The sequence below is a fragment of the Chaetura pelagica genome, unplaced genomic scaffold, assembly GCF_000747805.2.
Source record: "Chaetura pelagica isolate M959 unplaced genomic scaffold, ChaPel_1.0 scaffold548, whole genome shotgun sequence".
NCBI lineage: Eukaryota > Metazoa > Chordata > Aves > Apodiformes > Apodidae > Chaetura > Chaetura pelagica.
This window is the reverse complement of record NW_009970728.1, coordinates 817,555-841,798: the sequence shown is the minus strand read 5'-3', so window position 1 is coordinate 841,798 and position 24,244 is coordinate 817,555. Positions and strand designations below refer to the sequence as shown.

The following is a 24,244-nucleotide window of genomic DNA, read 5'->3' as shown; positions in this document are numbered from 1 at the left end:
TTGAAATTGCAGGGATTAGCTTTCTGAAAAGCTTTTAACAATGTTGAAGGTCTGTTCAATTAGTAAGGATAAATTTTGGCAATTAATTATGTGTAACAACTGGAGATAATGGGATGTTTTCCTATCAAAATAATTTGGAGGGAAACTTGCTGTTTGACCTGAAATATACATGCCTCCTCTCGAATCCTACACAAAAAATCAAGAGAGGCAGTGTTTTCCTGGGGCAAATATTTTTCTTTTTTTTTCTAAAGAGAAACTAGAAAAGGCACAGCAGGGTAATAATCCTGAAGCAGAACTGGTGAAAATCTCCATTGTGTATACGGACACAAAGGATTTCATTCAGAGCACTGAGAGAGAATCCTCCTGGAAGGTGGATATTCACATGCAAAGAAGTAATTTGCATGACTCCTTCTATATGGTCCCAGATGAGTAGTTCTATCAATTTCTCCCATTTCACATTTCCATACCAAACAAATGTTTCTTCTCCTTCCATTTCTAGCTTCCTAGTCTCACCATGTGCCAAACAGGTGAGATATTTCCAGTTCTTTTCAGAAAGTTATGCTGTCCCCATCTCTATAGGAATATCACACCCACCTTAGCTAGTGCCCCAGAATGGGTCTTATTGGATGTCATCAGACATTGTAGAGCAATAGAATTTCCATGGGCAAATAATCAAGGAAAAAAACCTTCATTTTGCAGACATTAGTAACATGCTGACCTTTAACAACATAGCAAGCCTTCACTCTCTTTTTAAAGTATTATATGTGTCCTTAGGGGGAAAAACGTGTAGCTAAGGATTGAAATCAGCAGTGGATCATAATGCTGGCTGTGCTATTCAATTGCCCTGCTGTATTTAGGATCCATTTATTTCTAGCTACTTTTTTTTCTGTCTTGAATCTAAAAAAAGAAGTGACTGGTCTGGCAGTGACATGTGATTAATAGATTGCACCTTTAGAAAAGAGTTAGCAGAAGGAGATTAGCATTGCAGCCTATTATTTATTAATTAAATGCAGACACCCTATTTATACCAATGCTGATGACATTAGTTCATGTCCATGCTTTGGGACTGCATTATCCATCCTGTCTCCTAGCATAGTAATGATTGTTATTTAGCTGGTGGAAGTTGCTGGGCTCACTCTGTCACTTGCTCTTGCTATGAACAGAAAAGGACAGCACAGAAGTTGAAGGGCCAATCTGGACTTTTTATTCAACTGTCTGTTCTGTCACTGACAGCCTGGGTTACCTTGACCATATCTTTTTGTTTCTTTGGGACATCACAGCTTGATTTGGAACCAGAGAGACCTGTACCTCCCTATGGCTCAGGGTGCAGTGAAGATTAAGAGTGCAAGGCAGTATGCTGTGTGAAACTTTTTTCATTTCTTACAGGAAAAAGGTTTACAGTAGTAAGTGTACATTTGTACACTTATTTACCCGCTGCTGATACTTCAGTCAGCAGAATGAGAAAGAGTTATCACAGGTGTTGTCATTTAGCAGAGTCAGGGTAGAATGTTGTGCTTCCAATAACTCTTGATAAGTTGATTCTTCTGCCTGCAAAGTGTTCAAAGGAAAGTCTTGAAGCCAATCTGACCCTGAGGTTTCCAATAATCCTAGCAGATGTTTTAAAGATCTTGCCATTGCATGCAGGAAAACCAGCAAATATGTTGCAGAGCCTGGTCCTACCTCACAGAGGCTCAGGGAAATCCATAGGCCACTCTGCCAGACATGGAGCTTGGCATAAGCAGATTGCTATAGTACTGTCCTCTCCTGAATCCTTGGAAGAAATACATGTTGGTTCAGGACAGAATTCCACTTGTTTTTGAGAGAGAAATAGCCCTTCACCAGCTCCGGGCAAATAATAAACGCATACATGGCCTTTGTTTGAACCCACTGTGATCACATGAGCCAGCAGAGCTCATAGACCCCGTATGTTTTGCCTTCAGAGTAAGGACGGAAATCCAGGGAAACTCTCACATTCATCAGTTGACATCCTTGAAAAATTACATTTTGGATATTCACAATCCTGCAGAAGTATGTAATACATACTTAGATTTGGTAGGGTGTTTTGACAGGGTGTTGTGTGTTTCTGTGATTGCGTCTGACTTTCCTTCCACCCACTAAAGTACATGTAAAATGCATTAACCAGTCTCTTAGTAGTATCTTCTCCAAGTAAGATGCTGCTTTCACTGTCAGCAGGATTTTATGCAGGTAGGGCAGGCACTTTGGTCCTGAATGGGGGTAAAATTTTCTCTCTGTTACAATTTGTAAGTCCCCATAGGTACAGAGTTGAAGTCTGGAACTAGTGTGTTTCCACAAAACTATTTAGAATTTGGTCCAAAGCCTACTTAGACTTCAGTGGTCTTTGGACCAAGGTTTCCATGGAAGGTTTTATTGACACCAGTCCAAGTAGCTGAGCTTTAAACATCCTTATATGGGCAATTTGGTGTTTGCTTACTTGGATTTTCTTCAGTAATCACAGTCCCTCTCTGAAAGCTGAACATTGTAACAGCAAGCAATTAAAAGTGAATATTTAAGAGTCTTTCAGTATTATCTACACCATGAAACAATCTGAACATATGCAAAAAGTATTCAAAATGAATGAAGAGAGTGAATGCGCTGATTTATCCTGGACTGTTTCTCTCGGTTTGAAGTCTGCCTTTCACAGCCTGATGAGGTGCAGAGACAGTTAGTAGATTTGCTAGCAGGAAGGACACACGTCTGTTTCCCCTCCTGCAAATGTATTTAGAGCTGAGATATAAGCATATGAAAAATTATAGTCAAAAAAGCAACTATTTAAAATGCAAACTATATTTTGGCAAGTTTGTGTCAAAAAAAATTAAAAATGGGGTGAGGGTCACAGAAACTGGCATAGAAATTTTGCAGAAGGTTTTCTCCCTTTTTGTGTATGCTTCTGACTATTCTGGTTGTTTGGGGTTTTTTCTTCTTTTTCTTTTTTTTTTTTATCCACCAGTTCTTTTAGCTTTCCACAGTTAGGCATTTCTTCTTACAGCTGTACCTCAAATACTAAGCCAGTTGTTCCTGATGAAAGAAAAGAACAGAGTAGGGTGCAAAATGAAACTATACCTCATTCCTGTCCCCTTTGTTGTACCAGCAATGTAATACTCCTCACTTTTACCCACCAAGTGAAGAAAGGCAGAAAGATGGCTTTAAAATAGATGCTGCTCTGCTGGGTGATGTAGATAATACTTAGCCCTTCTGCAGCTGTCAGTGGCTCTCAAAGCCTGTTTCAAACAAAAACAGACTCTTTGCCTTGCTTACTGAATAGACAAGGAAACTGAGGAACAATGAGTCAATGTCATTTGCAAGCGGCACCTCATTTATATAGTTTGCAGCAGAAGTCATGTCTTCTAAATCCAACTCAGTGGATTACTTAAATTTTGCCTTCTTCTTTACTATTTTGGTCTGCTTTTGCCACATCAGCTTTGCATGAGTCTTCTCCAGGCCTTTAGAATTGTTCTAGAAAATGAATCAGAGAGTACAGGGCTGCACTTGTGGGGAGTTTGGAGGTGAGTTCCCTCTGGCCCCAGCCTGTCAGAACCTTAACACCCACCTGTGTACATCTTCCCTGTGGGTGGGTAATATACTGCTGCTGTCATCACAGGAAAAATAAAAACAAAATAATAATTAATAATAATAATAAATATATATATATGGTGCTATCGTACTTGGACAGAATGTGCTCCATTCCTGACCTTCCTGCATCCCTTCTGCTGTAGGAATCCATCTTCTATAGCCTGTCAGTTATATTAACTCCTGCATGCAGCAGTGCAAACGTGGTAAAACACGTATAAATGTCTGGTCACAAAAGGCTCAGCAACATCTTTGTTCAAATAAAATTCCCCAAACATACAGTGGGTTGGGATATTGTCCTTTTAAAGCTCCTTTGAAGGTTCGATTTTTCCCCCCCTTTTTACGTAAATCTGTTCTACCTACACCACACAAATGCCAGGAAAACTTAGAACAGCAAATACCCCTGAGTACAAACAGAATCATGCTTCAGAGAAATTGTTCAGCTTCTCAAAGCCATGGCTTTACCCTTTAAAATGAAGGGCATGTTTCTGAAAAACTCTCCATGTCTTCTAGACCTTTACTTTCAGCACACTTGCAGCTGGAACACCTTCACCAGTGATAGTATCATTGCTTCTCAGGCTCAGCAAGGACACTTGGACCAAGGAGGAATTAAAATGATGTCCCTAAAATCCAGAAGATTCTTTGCCATTGACTTGTCATTAAAGCAACATCGCAAGAAGGCAATAGGAGGCAATTTGCTATAAGTTATCCCATCTATTGACTGGGGCCAATAAACCCCTGCTCTTTCTTTCTGAAGGAAATCAGACTTGTACAATCAAGCTGTTTGTAAGCGTGTGCCTGGGCCCATCTATCAGTCAATCTGTCAAGCGCTTCTCCTTTGAGCTTTGAACCCACTGGGTAATTTAAGTTATCGTTGATGGGATGGAAGAGGTCCCAAAGCTATTGTGTTCCTATAAATTTCATGAAAATAGGCAGCCAGGCACAGCAGAGAGTTCTCATTAGTGCTCATAAGCCCATCCTTTATTAGACATCAATGAACTCATGGGGCTAGGGACATTGGAAGAGGGTTTACACATTTGGCTGCCCATGAAGCAACTTGTTTCAGTGTGTGCACTCTGATACCCTGTCAAGAGGCCTCCTGTAGTAACAGTTTCTTAGTTTTAACTGGATGTCACACAGATTTCTTAGCTCCTTTTTGCTGATTTCAACAGTGCTTTACACAGCAGAAAAGTCAGCCTGCTTACTGCATTCCCCTTCCCTCCCCAGGCAAACCCACCAGGGATGGTTCCTGTACATTGTTAATAAATAGCAGAACATCAGAGATGGCTGTGTTTCAGTGAGGAGTACCTGAAGGTAATATGAAGAACAGCACAAGCTTACAAAATGGTTCTGATATATCTGGTGCCTGTTAATCACATCTTCAGGTTGACTAGATGGACTTCAGGGCTAGGAAAGGTGTATGAGCAAATCTTATTCTCTATTAACACGGTCCAACCTGTATCAATTCTTCTCCCAAACTCTTCTATCTTTATAGGTTAAATTTTGTTTGATTTTCATGTGGAATAAACAAATCTGAGCTGTTACTCCCAGTGTCTCTCTTCATCATGAAGTGCAGATAAGCACACTCTGAAGCAGACCTTCAAAGCCAGTTGTGTGGCAGTGTATCTAGCTGCAAGAAAGAAAATACTTCAGCTTTAGTTGTGAGATCTCTGTACTTTTTTTTTATTACCCAACATACCTCTGGACACCAGTATGCTGCTGGAGGTGTTCACAATTTACTACAAGCAGCTTATATGTGCAGCTCTCTAGTAAAGACTTTTGATGTAGTTGGTATACCTAGGCTAGAAAGTGCAAAGAATCGTTGGAATTAAAACATACACACACACACACGTATATATAAGCCTTTTATTTTAAGGACAGCAATGAGCAACGACTAGAATTACCCCCAGCTGGTACCAGACATATGGCAACAATAATTTCAAAGAAAAACTACTTGAAATCAACTTCATGTCAGTTACTGTTTTCACGAGCATCAGAAAATGCTCCCTCCTCTTATTTCTTTAGATTAAAATCTTTCAACTAGGTAGTAAGGGGGCTAGGTATGTGCATGCATTATTCAGGTACTTTGTCTTTTTAGATTTTTTAAAACCTTATTTCTGTCTTCTTTCTTAGTTTCTTTTCCCCACCTGCCTGCCTGCCTGCCTGCCTGCCTGCCTGCCTGCCTGCCACTTTCTTAAGTAATATCAGTATAATTTCTAGAAGCAGTAACAAGCAGGCAAAAGAATAGGACCAAGTTTTCTTCTTTGTAAGTGGCAGTGACTAAGCAGTAACTCCACAAAAGATCTTAAAAGTCAGTTTGACTTACTATGGGGTGCATTAGAGCAGGCTTTGGTATATGCTATCCTGCCAGAGGAGTTGTTTATATGTGTAGAAGACAAACAGGATGAAACCGCAAAAAAAAATTCTGGTTTCTATCCCTTCTCAATGAGTGGAAACAGAAAAGAGGGGAAGTGAGGAGACAGGGGAAGGGAGAAGGGAAACATTTATACTTGGTGACAAGGAGGGCATTTATATCAGCAATGATTCTGCAGAGAGCTCTTGCATGCCATGGACCACTTTCTTCATAGCTTGGTGTGCGTAAAGTGATGAAATTTGACAGCTTGAGAGATAGGCCTACACAAACTGCATGAATTTCAACAAAGCCAAGTGCAAGGTCCTGTGTGTGAGCCAGGGCAATCCCAAGTACAATTACAGCACTCAGAGCAGTGCTGAAGAAAAGACCTGGGGGTGTTGATTGATGAGAAGCTCACCATGTGCCATCAATGTGCACCTGCAGCCCAGAAAGCCACTGTGTCCTGGGCTGCATCCAAAGAGCTCTGTCCAGTAGGTCAACAGTGGAGATTCTTCCCCTCTGCTCTGCTCTCGTGAGACTCCACCTAGAGTATTGTGTCCAGTTCTGGAGCCTCCAACACAAGAAGGACATGGAGGTCCTGGAGCATGTCCAGAGGAGGGCCACCAAGATGATCAGAGGGCTAGAGCAGCTCTGCTGTAGATACAGGCTCAGACAGTTGGGGTTATTCAGCCTGGAGAAGGCTCCCAGGAGACCTTAGAGTACCCTCCAGTATCTGAAGGGGTTATGGGAAAGCTGGAAAGAGACTTTTTACAAGGGTGTGGAGTGACAGGACAAAGAATAACAGCTTTAAACTGGAAGACCGGAGATTTAGGCTAGACATTGGAAAAATTCTTCCCTGTGAGGTTGGTGAGACACTGGCACAGATTGCCCAGAGAAGTTATGGATGCCTCATCCCTGGAAATGTTCAAGACCAGGTTGGATGGGGCTTTTAGTATCCTGGTCCATTGTGAGATGTCCCTGCCCACAAAGGTAGGAACTAGATGTTTAAGGTCCTTTCTTACCCAAAATTTTCAATGATTCTATGAACCAGACAAAAGAAGGCAGCTTGGAAGTTTAAGGCGTTTCAACATACCCTTTGCAGAAAAAGAGGTTTATTTGCTGAGGGTACACCACTTTGTGTAGTTATCAGTCACCCTCACCTCCTGCAGAAGCAGATTATCTAATCATCAAGCTAGGAATTGGATGAGGAATGTCTGTCTCAAGTATATCTATTGCTTCCTGATTGTGTGACGAGGAGAGAGTTTTGCAAAGTTCCTCTAGTTAGCTGTTATGATTATCCCTTTTAGTTTAGCCTCACTGGAGGGAGAAGTAACTCAAAGCAATATCTCAGCAAAGCAGGACTGGATTATAGCCTTTGCCATCTAGCAGCACAGCCAACACAAGTGACAATGACCCTAGCACTCAGCTGATGTTCAAACAGTAATATTACCTGCCTTTTTCTTTAATATGCTGCAAGGATACTGTCCGTCAAGCCCTGCGAGATGTTCTGTGATAAAGGGACAGAACCATAAAGCTGCCTTGGTCCATACAGCAGATAAAACCTTTATACTGTCCAGGACCTGGCAGAGCTCTCTCTGTAATAACAGGGAGAAAAATGACTGGGGCCTTGGGAGAATTTTGTAGAGCTTCTTTCCACATTTTTTCAAATCCTTCTTCCCTTTTCCAAATCTTACAGTGAGCCTCAGAACACACTGCTGCAGGGGCAACACTCCAGCAACCAGATTCCCTCAGGCCATGCTTGGCTATACCTGTTCTAATGATAGATCAAGCACATCATCATTTAGTGGGAACACATAATTCCCAAGACTGATTGCCCAGTAGTTGAGACTAGATATCTACAGGTCAGACTTTAGCTCAAACTGTGCATGGCCTTAGTCTTCAATAAATTTGCTGAGATGGCTTGAATAACTCCCCATAGTTATTATTTTTCACTCCTGGCAGCAGCCCTGCAGAAGTAGTTTGTTGTTTAACTAGAGTGGTAGAAGTCCTGGCTTGTAGTCCCAGAGCATCTGTACTCCTCCATGGTGACCTGTAACAGGCATCTTTGCACGTGAAGGTTATGCCCATCTCCAGGTCTCTTGCTTCATTAAGGATGAAATTCATCTGGGACTTTGAAGCAATTCTTTCTCTCACTTCACTGTTGTTCGTTTGCTCAGACTCACTGGTAAGGTCTGGAACGAGTGAATACTTTGGTTCTGGGATGGGCATTTCTTGATTTGGATGGCTCATTTTCTTTTTCCCTCCTGGAGGTTTAAACCACAAGTTAAACAGATAGAGAAATTTATGGGGTAACGTATCCTAGTGATGATCTTTTTTATTATTATTATTTTTGAATATAAAAAGCATAGTTCCCTCTCTCAAATTTAGTTATTTCTATAATACACTAAAAAAATATTCCAGCCATGGGCTGAGGATTTTTTCACTTGCCAGAATCAGGCTTCAACATTTGGTTCTTAAAAAATTTATTTTGTTTATTTTTTTTCATGAATGAAGGTCTAAAACCAAACCTGACTATCTCACCTGACACTCAATACGGTAAATATCAGTGAGCTCTATATCAAACCCAAAAGTTTTACAAAATGTCTGGGTGGAAACATGCCTACTGGAGATGAAGGGATACTCCTGGGCAATTTTGATCCTGTTATTGATAAAATGCAATAAATTCATATTACTGAACTGAAACCCTCTCAACTGTCACAGAAGCCGTGAGTAAAAAGGTTGCTAAGGAATGATATTAATGTGTTTGTGAGTGTGTATCAAGGTGAATAATAATAACCACTTTAGTCAGCTGCTCTTTTCAGTTCTTTTCTTTATGTCAGCTGTTTTGTAGATTTTAATTTTTTATTTTTTTTTCCTTTAGGGGCTATTTAAGTATGAGACACTGTTAGCCAAATAGAAGGAAAACAAATGCGAAAACAAATATAACTTGAAAACTGCATTTATTCCCAATGGGTTGTGGTGCCTGGGATTTACCTAGCTTTTCTCTGTGCCTTCAATTATTTTTCTTATTTTGTAGAATTTAGACAGTGACATTGTCTCCAAGAAAAAATGATAACAAAGATGATCCTCTGACTGAGCTGTTCATAGAAAATATCTTAAGCCTTGTTTCCTGCAAAAAGGAAATAAAGGTCTGAGAGCAACAAAGATTGGATGATCTGGATCAAGGCATTGAATCCTTACTCTTTCCATTCTCATCTGTTCCTTTCCCTCCTTCCCCTCCCACACACTCAACTACTGTAATCCACTAAGAAATAAATACATAAATAAATAAAAACATAAATAAATAAATAAATAAATAAATGAAGTGTGTGACTGTCTTGGTTTTGAGTCACACTCAGCCCTGAACCCAGCTTAATCTTTATGGAGAACTTCATCAGAACTGTGTATTTACATTCTCTGCAGGCTTTTCCCCCTCTGCATCCCCAAGACCTACTTATATATATCTTTTTCTTTTGAACAAAACAGCTAAAAGTGAACAGTTTGCCAGCAATGTGAATTCCAGTTTGGTCTCTGTGTTTCATCAGAAGTCGCAGCCCAGATCTGGAAATGCTGACTGGACACAAAACACAACCCACAGGCAAAACAGAGACTGGTCAATATGTGATTGCTGACTAGAAAGTTAACCCTTGCCTGAGGGAAACATCCAGTGAATGCTCTACAAGGGGAACATTTCAATTTCGCTTCTGTTTTGGACTAAGCGTTTTGACATGGTTATGACTTAGCACCAATTCAAAATCCATTAACCTAAGGATTGAATTTTAGCAGCACCTAATAATTAAACAATTTAAAAAATAACAAGTGATCTAGTAGGATATGTTATTATTAAAATAGCAACATAATTACAGATTTGAGAATGACAAGATTCACACTAACTTATTACAGGGTATCTTAAATTAAACTATATCTGTGTTTGCGAAATATAGGAACACAGCAGACAAAAAGAATAGATATAGTGAAATATATAGATACTGATGCAGACACAAAGACAGGTAGGGAGGTAGGTGGAATGAGATAGCCTATAGTTAAGATGTCCCTCATCGAGTATGGAATAAATACTAGTAATGCCTTGTCATTCCTCAGTGGAGAATAACTGAGACTCAAGAAGGATGAACTCACCCTGACCTTCCGTTGCCTTTGTCAGCAGATGGTCTTCAAGGAGTTGTGCCTGAGAGGTGCTTCAAATCAGGGGAAATTCTGGCCACAGCCCACTGCAGTCCAGGAGAGTTCATAGAGTCTCTCTTAGAACTGATGTTCATAGGTTCTCAGATAATATACTTTTGTCAGATAATTTTGCATTTCTTCACAATTTGGATGGTGAAATAGTTAAATACTTTCTGCCACTTGTGTAGGTCCAGTGCTTACTAAATTTTTGAGTCCTGTTATCACCCCCTTTTAGACCAAAACCCAAGAGTAGAGCCATTAGGTGGTCAGGCCGTGAACGATTGTCCTTACTTTTCCAGTTAATCAAAGGGGGAGCAGGAGTCAGGTGCATCAGAGTAGTGCCTCAACACTTCAGTCCACTGCTTATGATCTAGATATCATAGTCATCCCCAGAGAACAAAGGGAGCAGGAGCCAGGTAGTCAAGGAAGTGTGTCAACACTCTGTTGTACTGCCTTTGCCAATCCATACCTGCCTTGCCTCTGACTGTTGGTGTGTGGCCAAAGGAGGTGGTCACACCAAATACTGAGTGACCAAAGAGATGGGGAAGTTTCCCCACCACGACCTCATACCCAAATAGATTTTGTTCTTTCATGTACAGAAGCTAATCAGTCTGAGAGAGAGACATTAGTCAATGAAACATCTTTCTGAAGGAATCTTAGTTGTTCAAATAGTTTAAAAATTGCCTGGACAACGAACTGCATGAATATAGAAGATTAATTTTACTTTGTCGAAGGAGAAGAGCAAGCATGTGGGATAGATGAAATAATACATCTTTTCATTTGTTAATTGCTATAATTCCAAGAAAGAAAATGGGATGAGAGCACTGCAGCAGGAGAGCAAGGAGACTCCCAGACCAGAGGGGTTAACATTTGTCATTCTTAATCACACAGTTAGGATCTCCTGACAAGAGGGCTGCACAGAGTATGAACACAGACAGCTCACACAGCTCCATTTTCCCCATTGGCACTGTATCTTTATGACTTATTGTGTTAATTAGCTCATCTGCTCCATTCCACAGCAGAACTACTCAGTGATTGTCACCAGAGGACAAGAGAGGGGACTTTGTGTCCACCTCCAAAGACTCTGTTGTTCTGCAGAAGAGTGCCTTTCAAGGAGGCAGCTTTCTAACCATCCCCATGGGAGTAGAATCTTCACAGCTGGCAAATAGGAAGGTCCTCAACTTCCCATTGTTTTTCTGGGACTGTTCTTGGAGCTTTCTGGGCTTCACCAAAGTCTGGTTAGTTGCAGTCCAGTCTAGCAACCTGCCCATGCAACCACTTCAGCTCCATTTCCCCAAAGATATTGTCACCAGCTTTGAACTCATGTGGTATAAGCCTGGAGGGCAGGACTTTTTTCTTTGCTTAGTTTTAAAATGAAGCTACATTTTTGAAAATAATTAATTCATTAATTAATTTATTTTTTAATATATATATTTTGCCTCCATTTTCCAGAAATAGTATCTCAGGCTTAACCAAACCGAGGCCTATCCTAAGGAGAGAGGATGTGTCAGTCTAGTACAGGAATAATTGTGGCTCAGGGGAAGGAGTGTTCCAGCCAGAGGATTGAAGGTTGTTGTACAAATTAATGTGGTAATTACAGTATCATCTGGAGAAAGCAACTGTGACTGTGTCCCTGTTATGTTAAGTACTGTATGCATTTTAATACAAGAGAAGACCTGGCATGGTTATAATCTCATCAGACAATTCAGAAAAAGGGTCCATTATTACTGTGTCATGGATAAGGAACCAATGCCCAGAGACATTTTAAAGGTGCAATAGTAATCATCATCCCTAGTGCTGTTTGGACACACCACATGCAAGAGTAAATCGAAATTCTTGACAGATGAAAGGGACATCCACAAATCCTATCAATCAAAGCCAGATAATTTTTATAAATGCAATTTTTTTAAAATTCCCTACCTTTATTTGAAATCTTATAATAATCACTGAAAAGGAAATTTAAAAAGAAAAGCTCTATCTTATTCATTTATCATTTGAGAAGGATTCTTTCTAAAGGCAAACAGAAATAATAATGGAAAAATAATCAGGGCTAAGAAAAGACAAAAATATTTGGGGTTTTTTTCATTAATGAGCTATGTATTGGTTTGGTTAAAATACGTCCTTCCACAACACCTGAGAGAAGGTCGTTAAAGAAGCTTTGGCAAAGTACTCATTTTGATAAAAGAAGTAATGTTAATAAGATATCGAATGAGCAGCCATAAAAACTATGAGCAGAGAGACAAAAAGCCCAAGTATGTAAGGAAGGGGAGGATCAAAAGCAACTTTCACGCATGCTAAAACAAGCCTATTACAAGCAAAAAGGACATTAGGCAGAGATTATTAAAAAATAATCCATTGTTCAGTAATGGCAAATATATCACACCTCACATGGCAGAAGCAATAAATCCCATTGATTCCTCCAACACAATTTACAATTAAAAACTGATTCACAAATAAATAAAAAAATAAACAAATAAAGGCAGAATTAACTGTGGTACCTTATACCACCAAATCAAAGAAATTGGAGTAGAATTGAGAATAATTACCAGATGTGTTTCTTCGTGCTCAAAACAACATCCTTTATTTACAACTACCAGTGATGTTCCTTATTCATTCCTCCTGCTGGTCTAATGACTATTGCCATTCAGTGTTCTTTTATTTAATCATCAACATCTGAAAAAAGAAGTATCTTTTCTTTTTTTTTTTTTTTGTTTGTTTTGGGGTTTTTTGTTTGTTTTGTTTTGTTATTTTGTTTGGGGTTTTTTGTTTGTGTTTCGTTTTGTTTTGGTTTTGTTGTTTTGTTTTGTTTTTCTTTTGGCAGCAGCAGCAGGGAGGGAGAAGTTTCCTAAACTCTAACAATTGCAAATCGCTCTGGAGGAATGTATCATTTTTTCAGCCTGGCCTGCAATGTAATTATGAGCATTGCTTTCAATTTATTGGCCTTTTACAGATGTGCAGTCCAAATGGATGCTACTTTAACACCTGGAGTAATGATTTATTTTTTTCTCCTTCCCTATTTCACATCTTTTCTATGGAGGATATTCCTGGGTGGAAATTGACTGGCAGTCATAAGCATTAAGAGAGTTTGAAGCTCCCCAGGGGAACGCAGCACAGCCATAAAGTTGCAATACATGTAGCCATGCAAGCACAGAAAGAAAAGTGTTTGCGGGTGAAAAGACTCTGGGGACAAGGATTCTTTTATTCTTTATTCTTCTGTTTGTTTCAATCCCATTTGCAGGTAGGGTGCTCTCCAGGCTCAATCTTTGTAAGGACAAAGGGAAAATATTCCTTGAGGAATAGAGAAATGAAAAGGTAGATTTTAGCAGACTATTATATTATCCAGCTGTTTATATACTAGGTCCTGAAAGGGCCTTTTCATGGGTGTTCCCACATGATTTGTAGGACATGCATATTTAGACCTTTCTACTGATGTAGAAGGAATTCTGAAGGAATAGATGAAGATGAATAGAATTGTCCCAAGTGAAGGCTGTGTTATAAAAAATTCCTAACTGTTATAATTTCTAGAGGTAAAACTTTTGGAATACCCCTTTTCCCTGCACAGCTTACTGAATAAATATTATTTCTTCTTCTATACCTTTTCCTCTCTTACTGGCTTTTCAAAATGGATCCTAGTGATTGTGTAGGGGTTGGCATAATTGCTGGCCCTCATAAACCTTTAGATCAAATTCACATCTTAAATGATGATAAGATTTTATCGTTAGTCATCTCTGGGGAGCTCCCAAGGAGAATCAAGTCCAGGCAGGTCTGACTTGACAGAGGGAATGAATGAGTGTGTGGCACAAGAGCACAGGAAGAAAACCTTTTGTCCTTCATTTCAGGAAGAAGCTGGTAGGTTCTCCCCTCTCCACAAACCACTGGGGTCAGTCACTGCACCTCACTGTAAGGAGAGTATTACCACAGTACACCTGCAAAGGCTTTCACGCAGTATTGCAGTAAAAGGATTAATATCATACAGGATAAACTGGAAGCCAGACAATACTGGGGAAAGAAACCAGGCTGTAAAAATTAATAGTATTTCTGCCTCTTCCAGTTTTCTGCCAGGACCACTGGCATTTTGTATGTCTTTCATTCCTACTACTAGGGGTTACAGGCATCACAGAAGAGCCACAAAAAAGCATACAGCTGAGTAGCACTGATGCGTCCCCATTAGAGTCCAAATTCTGCATGATGACTTCTCTGAAAAGCTAAGAGTGCAGATCTTAAGATTTGTGTCTTTTGATTGTCTGTTATATGTGTAAGAGGCTATGGAAGCAAGACTGTCACCATCTAAGAAATGTACAGCAACTTTCAGCATATGCACACACACACACAGATTCCTGGATGGCTCTAAATTTCCTGTCAATTGGGTACTCTCAGAGAAGACAGACATTGCTGCTCCTTGTCCTATGCCTTTAATCTTCTGTTTTACTCATTCTGCTCTTTAATCATCAGACGACTCATGACAGTAATTGTGGATGTCCCTGGATAGCTCAGTAATAAATGTATCCTGAACAAACATGCCTGTCAGACTCTATTTAGCCTAGAGCATCAAGTTTATGACCTCATGAAAGAGAATCTTTCTTAAGTTCTCTAAACAACTCTCAAAGTTAATCTCTACTTGCTATAAACATTAACTATTTTTTTTGCTATTTTCCTCACAAATTCAGGATAGCACCCTGAAAATTACAGAGAGGCCAAACTCACTAGGTTTATGTAGGACTTTGAACTCCAGACAACACCTCAGCGTTCAGCTCTTAATGTCTAAACCATTGCATTCTACCTGTTCAAATCCACTTTTGGGCAGAGAAACAGCAGCAGAGCAATATTGCAGGATGTTGTTAACAAAACTATACTTTCCCCCTAAAGATTGCTGTGGTGGCATGGAAGACAAGATCTCTTTCTTTATTCAGCTTTGAGCATAGTACATTTGCTGTGAAAGTTTCCTGGAGTAAAGTGGAGTGGGAGTGGGGTTTCTGCAGTTGTTAATAATTTGTGCTTCTGGTCTAGTAACCCAAACTATATTTAGCTCCCCATCAAAACCAAAACCTGAAAATTAAATGGACTGGAATAGAAAGGTGGTCTCTGTGTCACTCTCTGGATTCTGTTTCACAAGATGCAATCTTTCTCGATTTCCAAAACCAATTTTCTCCCATCATCTTATGAAAGTAGAGGTCATCTTGTGAAATGTGATATCTTACCAGTTTTTATAAAGGAATGTGCCCTTCTCCATGAAAGGAGGGTTCATTAAATCATGCAGCTGATCAGATTGCTGAAGCCTTGATTGGCGGACAGCCAGAGTGAAGAAATCCATAGGGAAGAGGTGCAAGGCACCATCCAAATAAGCTGGACCTGGCCTAGGGTATTTCAATCACACTGTTATCGAGAGGAAAGGAAAATCTCAAAGAAGAGAAATATGGGAGCTTTACTGACTTTTAGAGTCAATAGAATATGGGAAATAATTAGCCAGCCACATCTGAATTCTAGAGTTTAACATTTATTTCCAGGCACCACTTTACCACCACTTACCACTTTAATCAGAGTTCAAAAATAATTCATGATCCACTTCTGCCCTTGTTGCATGTTTTCTCTCCACAGTGTCCTTACAGAAGTTGTCACACTGCTGTTTGTAGCCAGTACCAAAAGACAGCTGCTTCTGGAGTAGGTCACTGCAATGATGCATAACATTTGCTGCAGGACAGAAAACCCAGTAAATTCTGAGAGCAGACTCATGATCTGAGATAAGCTTCTGGCAAAACAATGCCATACTAACAGATGAGACAAAAAACTATGTGTGTGCTAGCTGAAACATGAAGAACTGAGCAGGAACAAGTGCAATTAAGAAGGTATACTTTATGTTCAATTTGGACATCAGGTATTTTTAAAGTGTTGTCTTGAGTTACAGGGTTCATTATTACCCAAACTCCACGTGGAAAGAAAATGCACCGCATTTAGACAATACCCATTTTATTTTGAAAGCTGGTCAAACTCTTCTGACAGTCATGCTTTAAAGGATCACAGGGCTCAGGGTTCTGCAAATGTAGACAGCACTTTACAAAGGCACTTTACTTCACTGGGCACAGGCAAGCTAAGTTGGTGCAGTGCAAGCACAAACTACTTCAGATGCAGCAAACTCACCAGAAGGGCTATAAACTTGCCTATCTTGCTAGGACTTTCTGATGAATCTTGCATTCCAGATCTTATAACAAGAAATGGCTGGATTAGTTTATGCCTTCCTTATCATCAAAGCTCACACTCACTTCATGTCTTATGGGAACGATGTGGTTGCAGAATTGCAGCTAACATATTTCCGGTGGTAAAAATCTTAACTATAGGGTGACAAAAACTTATTTTTGTATTTTATCTCAAAGTTGGTAAGAGGGATCTGAAAGACCAGGTGGTAAGGACCACATCTGATAAAACAGTGCAGGCAGAGCCTTTGGTTTTGTTTCAAGAAGTCAGCACTTCTGTCAGCCTGACATTAAGTTAGATGGATATACACTTGGATGGTCCTTCTACACAAAGCAGCACCAAAATGCAGAACCACAGCTGGTAGCTGAAAGAGTAGTCAGGCCCAATTCTGAAGGAAAGAGCCTAGTTGTTTTGGATTTGTACAATGTAGACAACCTGCATTCAGGAAAGGATAAAGAGAGCATAAGAAATTGTTCCACTACTCGTCACAGCTGCACAAGGAGATATGTTGGAGACTTCCTTTATTTCAGCTGAGAAAAGAGGAGCTGACAGAGCATCCTAGATTCAGACATTTGCTCCTGTGGCTGGAGAGTTTCACAAAGTTCAGAGGAACCTTGCTTCTGCCTTTTGATCTGAGTCAAACCTTTTGATCTGAACAAATTCCCCTCTGGCCAGACTGGCCTGCCTACTTTTCTCTTCTAGAGTGTTGTTAGAAACAGCCCCAGGCTAGGTGGGCTTGCAGGTCCCTTTCAGCCTATGCTGACAGGATTAGAGGACGCAATAGCTCTTTTACATAACTGGTCTGGGGTACATGCTTTACTGGTGTGTTTGTAGATAAAGAAGTCCTTTGCATCTCAGCCACATTAAATATTTCATAAGGAAAAGTCTTTCCTGGGTGATTGCCTCTGTGTCCAGTGATTCCTAGACAACAACACCTTAAACCAACCTCAAAAGAGAGTAGCAAAAGCCTCAACTGGTGGTGATTCCATGTCAGAGAAATGTCTACTGCTGCAAAGCAGTAGTAAGGGTGAGTCCTGGCTGAAGGTGTGCTCTGGTCCTAAGGCTCTAACCTCAAAACTAAGTTTTGTAGGGAAGATATTTCATAAGCCTGTCATGCTTTGGGTTTTTGCCATTGATAGAAAACACTTCCCTTTGATTTCTGGGCAAAAATGGATGTGAAAGTCCTCTGAAAATCAAACCTCTCATTCTGAGATGTAAAATCTGAAAATACATACGGATTTATCAACTAACATCTATAATCAGCTAATGCTTTATTTTATATCCATCCTGTTTTTAAATAAGAAACTGAAGTACCTAAAAACATAAGACTCAGCCTCAGATATCCAGCCATAGTAGGACTGAAAAATAACACTACCAAAATTGACAAAGGTTTTCTTCTCATGTTGCTGCAGGGTTCCAAACTGTGTCAAGGAGGGAATTAATAATTTACCTTTTGGCAAAGAGAGCACTGAGCGATATTGTCCACTCACTCTTGTGTTCTTAGGTGCTCCCAGGAACAGAGGTATCAGTCAATGGCAACAGGGTGACCAGACAGAGTCAAAGAGTCTGAATTTGCAGAGGGAAGAGCACACTGGGGCTCCTTCAAATGAGTATTTATGATTTCTTGATCATTCCCTATGAGCTTCTAAGTGCTAATTCTTCCCTATGGTCCCTTTCAACCAAGCAAGTTGAGAACGGTAAATACAGTGCATGAGTAGATGATGCTTCACCCTAGGGTGAGGCCATGTCCCTTGCTCACCAGCTCCTGTCTGGGTAGTTTTTCAACTCTTTGGAGAATATTGATATTGATTCTGGAAAACAAGAATTAATCTAAAGAGACAGACATACACACACAAATAAAGTGCATTTGAGTTTAAAGAAAAAGTTAGCATCATGCCATTGAACTATTGACAAGTCTGTCACAAATATCATCTTGTCTCAGTGTAAATAAACAAGCTTAGTGGTGTTATTTTAGAATAAAAGGCCAGAAAAGGGTTTGTATTGACTTTCTTATACCCAGTCAAGAGTTGGAAGAAGAAAATTAAAGACAATAAAGTAAAAGTGCAAACCATAAAAGTAGAGACAGCTGGTGCATAGTAAACTGTGAATCTTAGTCCCTCTTCAGAGCAGGAAAGCAATTGTGTAACTCAGTAAAGGTCAGTAGCAAAGATAAGAAGTTGAGGCTGTCAGTGAATCCCCTTCTATATTTGGAAGAATGACGGCTGCAGGACTATACTAGCTTGGTCTGCAGTGATTCAAAGGCTGGTGCTCATGTCCTACTCTTTCTGCATGCACTTCAGAGCATGGTGTTGTTTCTAGGCCCTATTACATTCTTTTGAAGTTGACCAACGCCCAGTTAATTTATCCATTGTTCCACTGGGGAACAATGACAATCCCATTTTAACTCTGATCTGTGACAGTGACACTCATAATTTCCTGCAATAGATTCCAATATGATCCCAAACCCTTTGCATTTGCCTTTCTTAAGAAAACAAAACCATGCACTGATGCTACAGAAATTACTTGGTATCTTTTCTGGGGCTCATCCCTTTGTTTCTTGGTCAAATTCAGCCCTTAATTTGGCTGGTTTCACAGACTAAACCCATCCATCATCCTTATCAGATTCTTTTCAGAGATCTGTTCCCTAGGAATTTTCCAAACTTCTCTGATACTTTTGTGGACATTCGTACTGCCTTTTGTCATGTTAAGTAGAAAAGAATAGGAGGATTAAAAGAGATGGAAAAGAACTGGAAAGGGAAATTTGTTTCCCTTGGACCAGCAACTGGTTTATCTTTCTTCTTTTCTGAGCATGTTTTGAGTGAACTATGAATGAAATGTTAGACCTGCAAGCCAAAGATACTTCCCTTAAGAACAGAAAACAATGTTTAGGAGTCCACACATCCCATTTGGAAAGTAATGTGCTGCTAAATGAGTTGAGTTGACATGCTTGTAGAGTGGGTGCTATCAAATGCATGTGCTGGTTTGGAACCTGTAAATAAAACTGAACACATCTAGGTGTTCTGGAGAAAATCTTCAGCAGCTGCAGATAAGTGAAAAAAATGCATGGGGTGATAATTGAAGAGGAAAAGAAATTGCAGGAGGGACTGCCAAGATGATGAGGATTTTGAGCTTAGGATACAAAGACGGGACAGTGCAGAGAGCCACTGAAGAGGTTTTTCCTAACCCCTTAGAAGCAGCAGATGTGGAATATATAAACTAGAATCAAACAGCAGTAATGACTGCAGGCTGGTGTTCCAAGGGCATAAAAGCCATCTCTGTTTGAATATTCTTCCATCCATGTGACCAAGGGATGAACACAACTTTCCCTGAACACATCTGGTGTGAGAGATTTTGAATCAAATCAAAACATCCTCTAGATCTGAAGTTTTTCAGACTTCAGGTTCTGCCTTGTTCAGCTCCATGAGCTTTCAGTGATGCTGCCTCATAACATCCAGCTCGTACAATTAGAGGGTGTAATGGCCCATGAGTTGTTGGATACATGCAAAGCATTAATGCAATTATTTAATTTTAATTAGATTGGTTACAGTGTCCAAATAATGCTATTTAAATATGCTTCTTTGACATTCCTTTGAGAATTCCTTTGAGATGAAGAGTCAAATGTGAGGCAAGCAGAGATGAGTTATTAGTTTTGTTTTCTATTTTAAGAGAGAAAGTTGTTTGGATAACTCAGAAATTCCAGATCTATGTAGAAGCTGCAACTCCTTATTCAGAGAAGAGATGGAGATGCAATTGTATGGAAAAGCTCTTCCATATACTGGAATGAGTGTGAAGCAAAGGGTTGGAACAAATAATGACAACATTTCCAACTCTTGCACTTCTTCAGTGGAGGTTTGAAGGCCAGGAGTTTTTGACACTTCTGCCTGGCCTCATGCAAAGTGCAGAATTTCAGTTAGTGACACTTGAATCTGTCCCATAGCCCCTGGCTCAGCCAGAGATATCTAATTGCTTTGAAATGTCTCAGAGCAATGGAGAGGTTACCAGATCCTTAGTAGTCTCCATGGTTAATTATCCTCACTGGTTAATTATGTTCACTAATTCCCTTCAGTTACACGATGGCTACACTGGTTTTTTTTTCAACATAATTGAATTTCTTTGGGCCTCAGTTTTACCTCTGTTACAATGGAAGTAAGAAACAAAGAGCCAGCTCATCCACTGATATAAATTAAAACACTACTGTGCACAAAAAACTCCTTTCTTACCTGCTTCCCAGCAGCCTTTGCGCATTGAATTTAATTACCTTTCTGGGTTTTCTGACTCTTCCTTAAAGCTGGTTGGTTTGGGGTTAGACTCCTTTGAAAATCCTGCCTGTCTTACTCTGTACTTTCGGTAGATGGGATGCAAAAGTCCTGAACGTGACATTGCCTGTGAAATGATGCAAGTCTACTCTCTCTGCAGCATTGTTCTTACAAGTGTGTACCGTATCAATAAAGATTATCTCAGTGCAGAGATGAAAAAATAAAAAATGAAGGAGAAAAGGATTTGGAATCATTCACAGCAGGTCATTTTTGTTGGGATGCAATCAACAAGCCAGGCTTGATAAGACAGGTATTTGAGAGAGTATTGATCTCAGATCATTTTCCTTTTTAATTCCATTTTTGTATTTGTTTATATTTAATGCTTAACAAGCTCCTCACATCTTGCTTGCCGGTTGCACACGGCCTCTGCCCTGTGTATTTGCTGCTCTTTGAAAGTTGTATAAAACTTCTGCAGCTACTGGACCAATCTTGATTTTCACATGACAGGTAAGGGCTCAGCTTTTAACAGTTTCTCTTCTTCCTTCCCTCCGCTTCATTTTGACTTGATTGTGTGAATCCCAGTATTTCTGAGTACAATCAGGAATTCTGAAATATTTTTGCAATGGGAATCATGCCTAGGTGCTGTGGTTTCTCTGCCTATTTGTGCATGTGGAACTCAGCATCACAGTTTGCCTTCTCCTAGCACCTCCAGGTGCCCTCTGTGACTGGTTTGAGAGTCTCAAGTGATGTATTTATACCTAGTAAGATGCAGTAGTTCTTGATCTACAGATTTTTCCAGGCCACACAGATAAGATAAGAGGGGAAACAAAGGCATAGCAGCAAAAACAAATTTTCCAAGGTCGTACTGCTGACCATGTCAGAGACTGCTTAAGCCCCAGCTCTTTCAGTGTCTCCCTAGTGAGTTATCCCCTCTACCAGAAAACCTCTCCAGGGTGATTTAAAAGGGTGTGATTTTAACCAAGCTCAAGGCTCAGTGGTGTAATGAATCTTCTCCCAACAACTGGCATGCACATAACTCTTCCCATTCTTCAGGCTTTTGTGACTAATACAAGAGCTGTTCACCCTAACTTGCTTTTATGATTCATCTGTGTTTTGTACAGCCTCTGTTACTCAAACTGTAACTCTCAAGTACAAGGGGTAAAAACAAAATTAAAGAGTGATATCTGACAGCAGATGGAGGTTTAATAACATGAAGAGCAAAGGTTCTTCCAGGACCTTGTTCCAATTTGTGCCAGTGTTTAGGATGGTTAAACTTGGGCCAAACATGGAAAAAGATTGAAATGAGAATGCAGATCAGAATATTTTTTTCTGGGTTTATATCCAGGGTTTCTTTCAAGGGTCAATCTCTGTTAGGGTGGTACCATGCTAGGAGAGGAGGCAGATGGTTCATTTTCGCTGTGAGTTAAACCTTGTTCCATTTGCAACTTTGGTGTCTGTTCTCAATAATGAGTGAGACGTGAGCTGGGAATCAGGTAGTTCAAAGGAAAGACTATCTTAGAGCTGTGTACCTGCTTCCCTATCTGACTTCAGGTTTGGCACCACATCCAGTCCTTGAATGTATTCAAAGTCTCCTTGTCACCTCCTTCTCTCAGTCTAATACATCTCTATATTCCTTGTTTATTTAATCATCTTGATAAGATGATTAAAAGTTAAGATATATTACGAGCCTGTTATGCTTTAATGTTCTGTTGTGGTTTTTGTTGGTTTTTTGTTTGGTTTTTTTTTTCATTTATAGCCTGCTTCAGAAGGTGTTGGCTTAAAAGAATGTAACAGCACCTGCATGAAATTGAGTGCTTCCTTTTGTTAAGAAGGTGTCCATGAATGCTATTGCTTTCTTTCATTGTTATTACTATTAACCAAAGAAGGCCGATTTGGTTTTGAATCATTTGTTTCACCCTAGAGAACAGTCAAACTCTGATCTGGCTGCATGCTAAGGGATGCAGGAAAACAGTTTAAACACTCAGTGACATTTTTATTGCTAAGTACAAAGCTGTCCATTCAAATAGCAGCATTGAGTTCAGCATTGCTATCCTACAACAGCTGCCCTTTCCAATAATGACTGCATGACTGGTAGTTAGCAGGAGGAATTTTGTTTAGGACTCATGTTTTGGTAAGATTTAAGACTATTAAAAAAGTATATAATCAGAATCCCAGAGGACAAGCACTGCTAAGTAGGTGGTTAACTGATTACATAGCACAGATCTAAAGTAATACACATTTTCAGAGAAACTTCACAATGTAGGCCCTTGGGGGACAAGCTTGAGTAAAACGAAATGGGGTTTGCAAATTCATTGAAATTAGGTGAAGCATTCAAGAGCCATCACCATTTAAAGAAATTGATGAGCCCCTGTCTGTATCTGCAAGGCCATTGCATTAATCATTCACAAAGACAGGAATGGACTCTAATTTTCAAACAGGATTTGCCGAGGGGTGTTGGGTGGTTTGGAAGATCTGTTGTTATAGCTGGTGCTGCATATGGTTAGGTAAAGGTACATGTATACAGCTCTCTTGGCTCTCCCTACACTCAATTACTGCAATGTGTCCGTCTCATCCCATAGGCAGTCCTGTTTTCAGTGACTTTGCTCAGCTCTTGAGACTTCAGTCAATTAATCTGGCATCATCCTGAGCCAGGGTTAAGGTTAAGATGCTAGTGTGAATCCAAGCTATCCAGAGCAAGTCATGTCCCCCTCCTTCCTGCCCATGCCTCAGTTTCCTGATCTATGCAAAAGTACAAGTGATATCTATAGATCTGTCTTGTAGATTATCATGAGATACAAGAAAATAAATACTTTCAAGATTAAAAGAATCAAAAGTTCCATTGTATTTCATTTACTATTGGATTTGGGGGAAGTCCTGGCTAGCTGTTACTTTTGTAGATTTCAAAACCAACATGCATTTCTTGGTGTCTTCCTCTCCCACCATAGAGGTCTGATCCTGCCATCTCTTACTGACAAGACTAAACACTACTTTTGGAAACTGTGTCATTGATTGCCATGTAAAAAACTTACATTACATATATTATTTGGAATTAATAAAAATTTCATGTTCAGATTTAAAAATACTGCAGTTAAGATAGCTGAGTGAGAGGTGTCTGTCCCCATGCCTCAAGCCTGGGCTACCCTAGAGTGCAAATCTACATTGGTCAGGACTGGTGTCCTTCAGATAAACCATTCACCAGTGTTCCCTTGTCCTGCCATTTCTAGTGGCTGCTGTCCAAAAACAGCTTAAAAAGATCCTAGTGTAACTTTTCCAGAAGAGATGTCACCTAAATGTCTTTGCCAATGATTTCCTCTCCCTGTAATACAAGGCCTGCATGTGAGTTGAGTGCGTGATGGCTTTCAAGGTTTAACTATGCAGGGCCAGGTTCTGTCTTTGGTTCACAGTCTTTGCAGAGACAACCTTCAAACACCACTCAATGCAGTTTCTGGGTGGTGATCCATGGGATGGAGCCCACACTCAAGGCCAAGCTTCTCAGACACCCATTTGCAGATCTTTGCATTAAGTCTGCATCAAGTTGTTGTCTGATCCTGGAGTCTGGACCGCTTCCTTCCCATAAAACAAAACCAAAAAAGGCACTAGGGCGCTCTGGGATATATGCTAGGAAACTCAGCATTGACCTAAATCTCCACCTTTGTGACTGTTGTGCTACATTTAG

The 24,244-nt window shown here is 40.0% G+C and overlaps 1 protein-coding gene across 1 annotated transcript in view; it reads left to right on the top strand.

Annotated features, from left to right (window-relative positions):
* The window catches only part of CELF4 (CUGBP, Elav-like family member 4), a 741,704-nt gene that overhangs the window by 453,335 nt on the left and 264,125 nt on the right, over positions 1-24,244 (top strand). Inside the window, 1 exon segment of the mRNA XM_010007136.1 lies at positions 13,279-13,292. Within this exon segment, the coding sequence (XP_010005438.1) occupies positions 13,279-13,292 (14 nt within the window).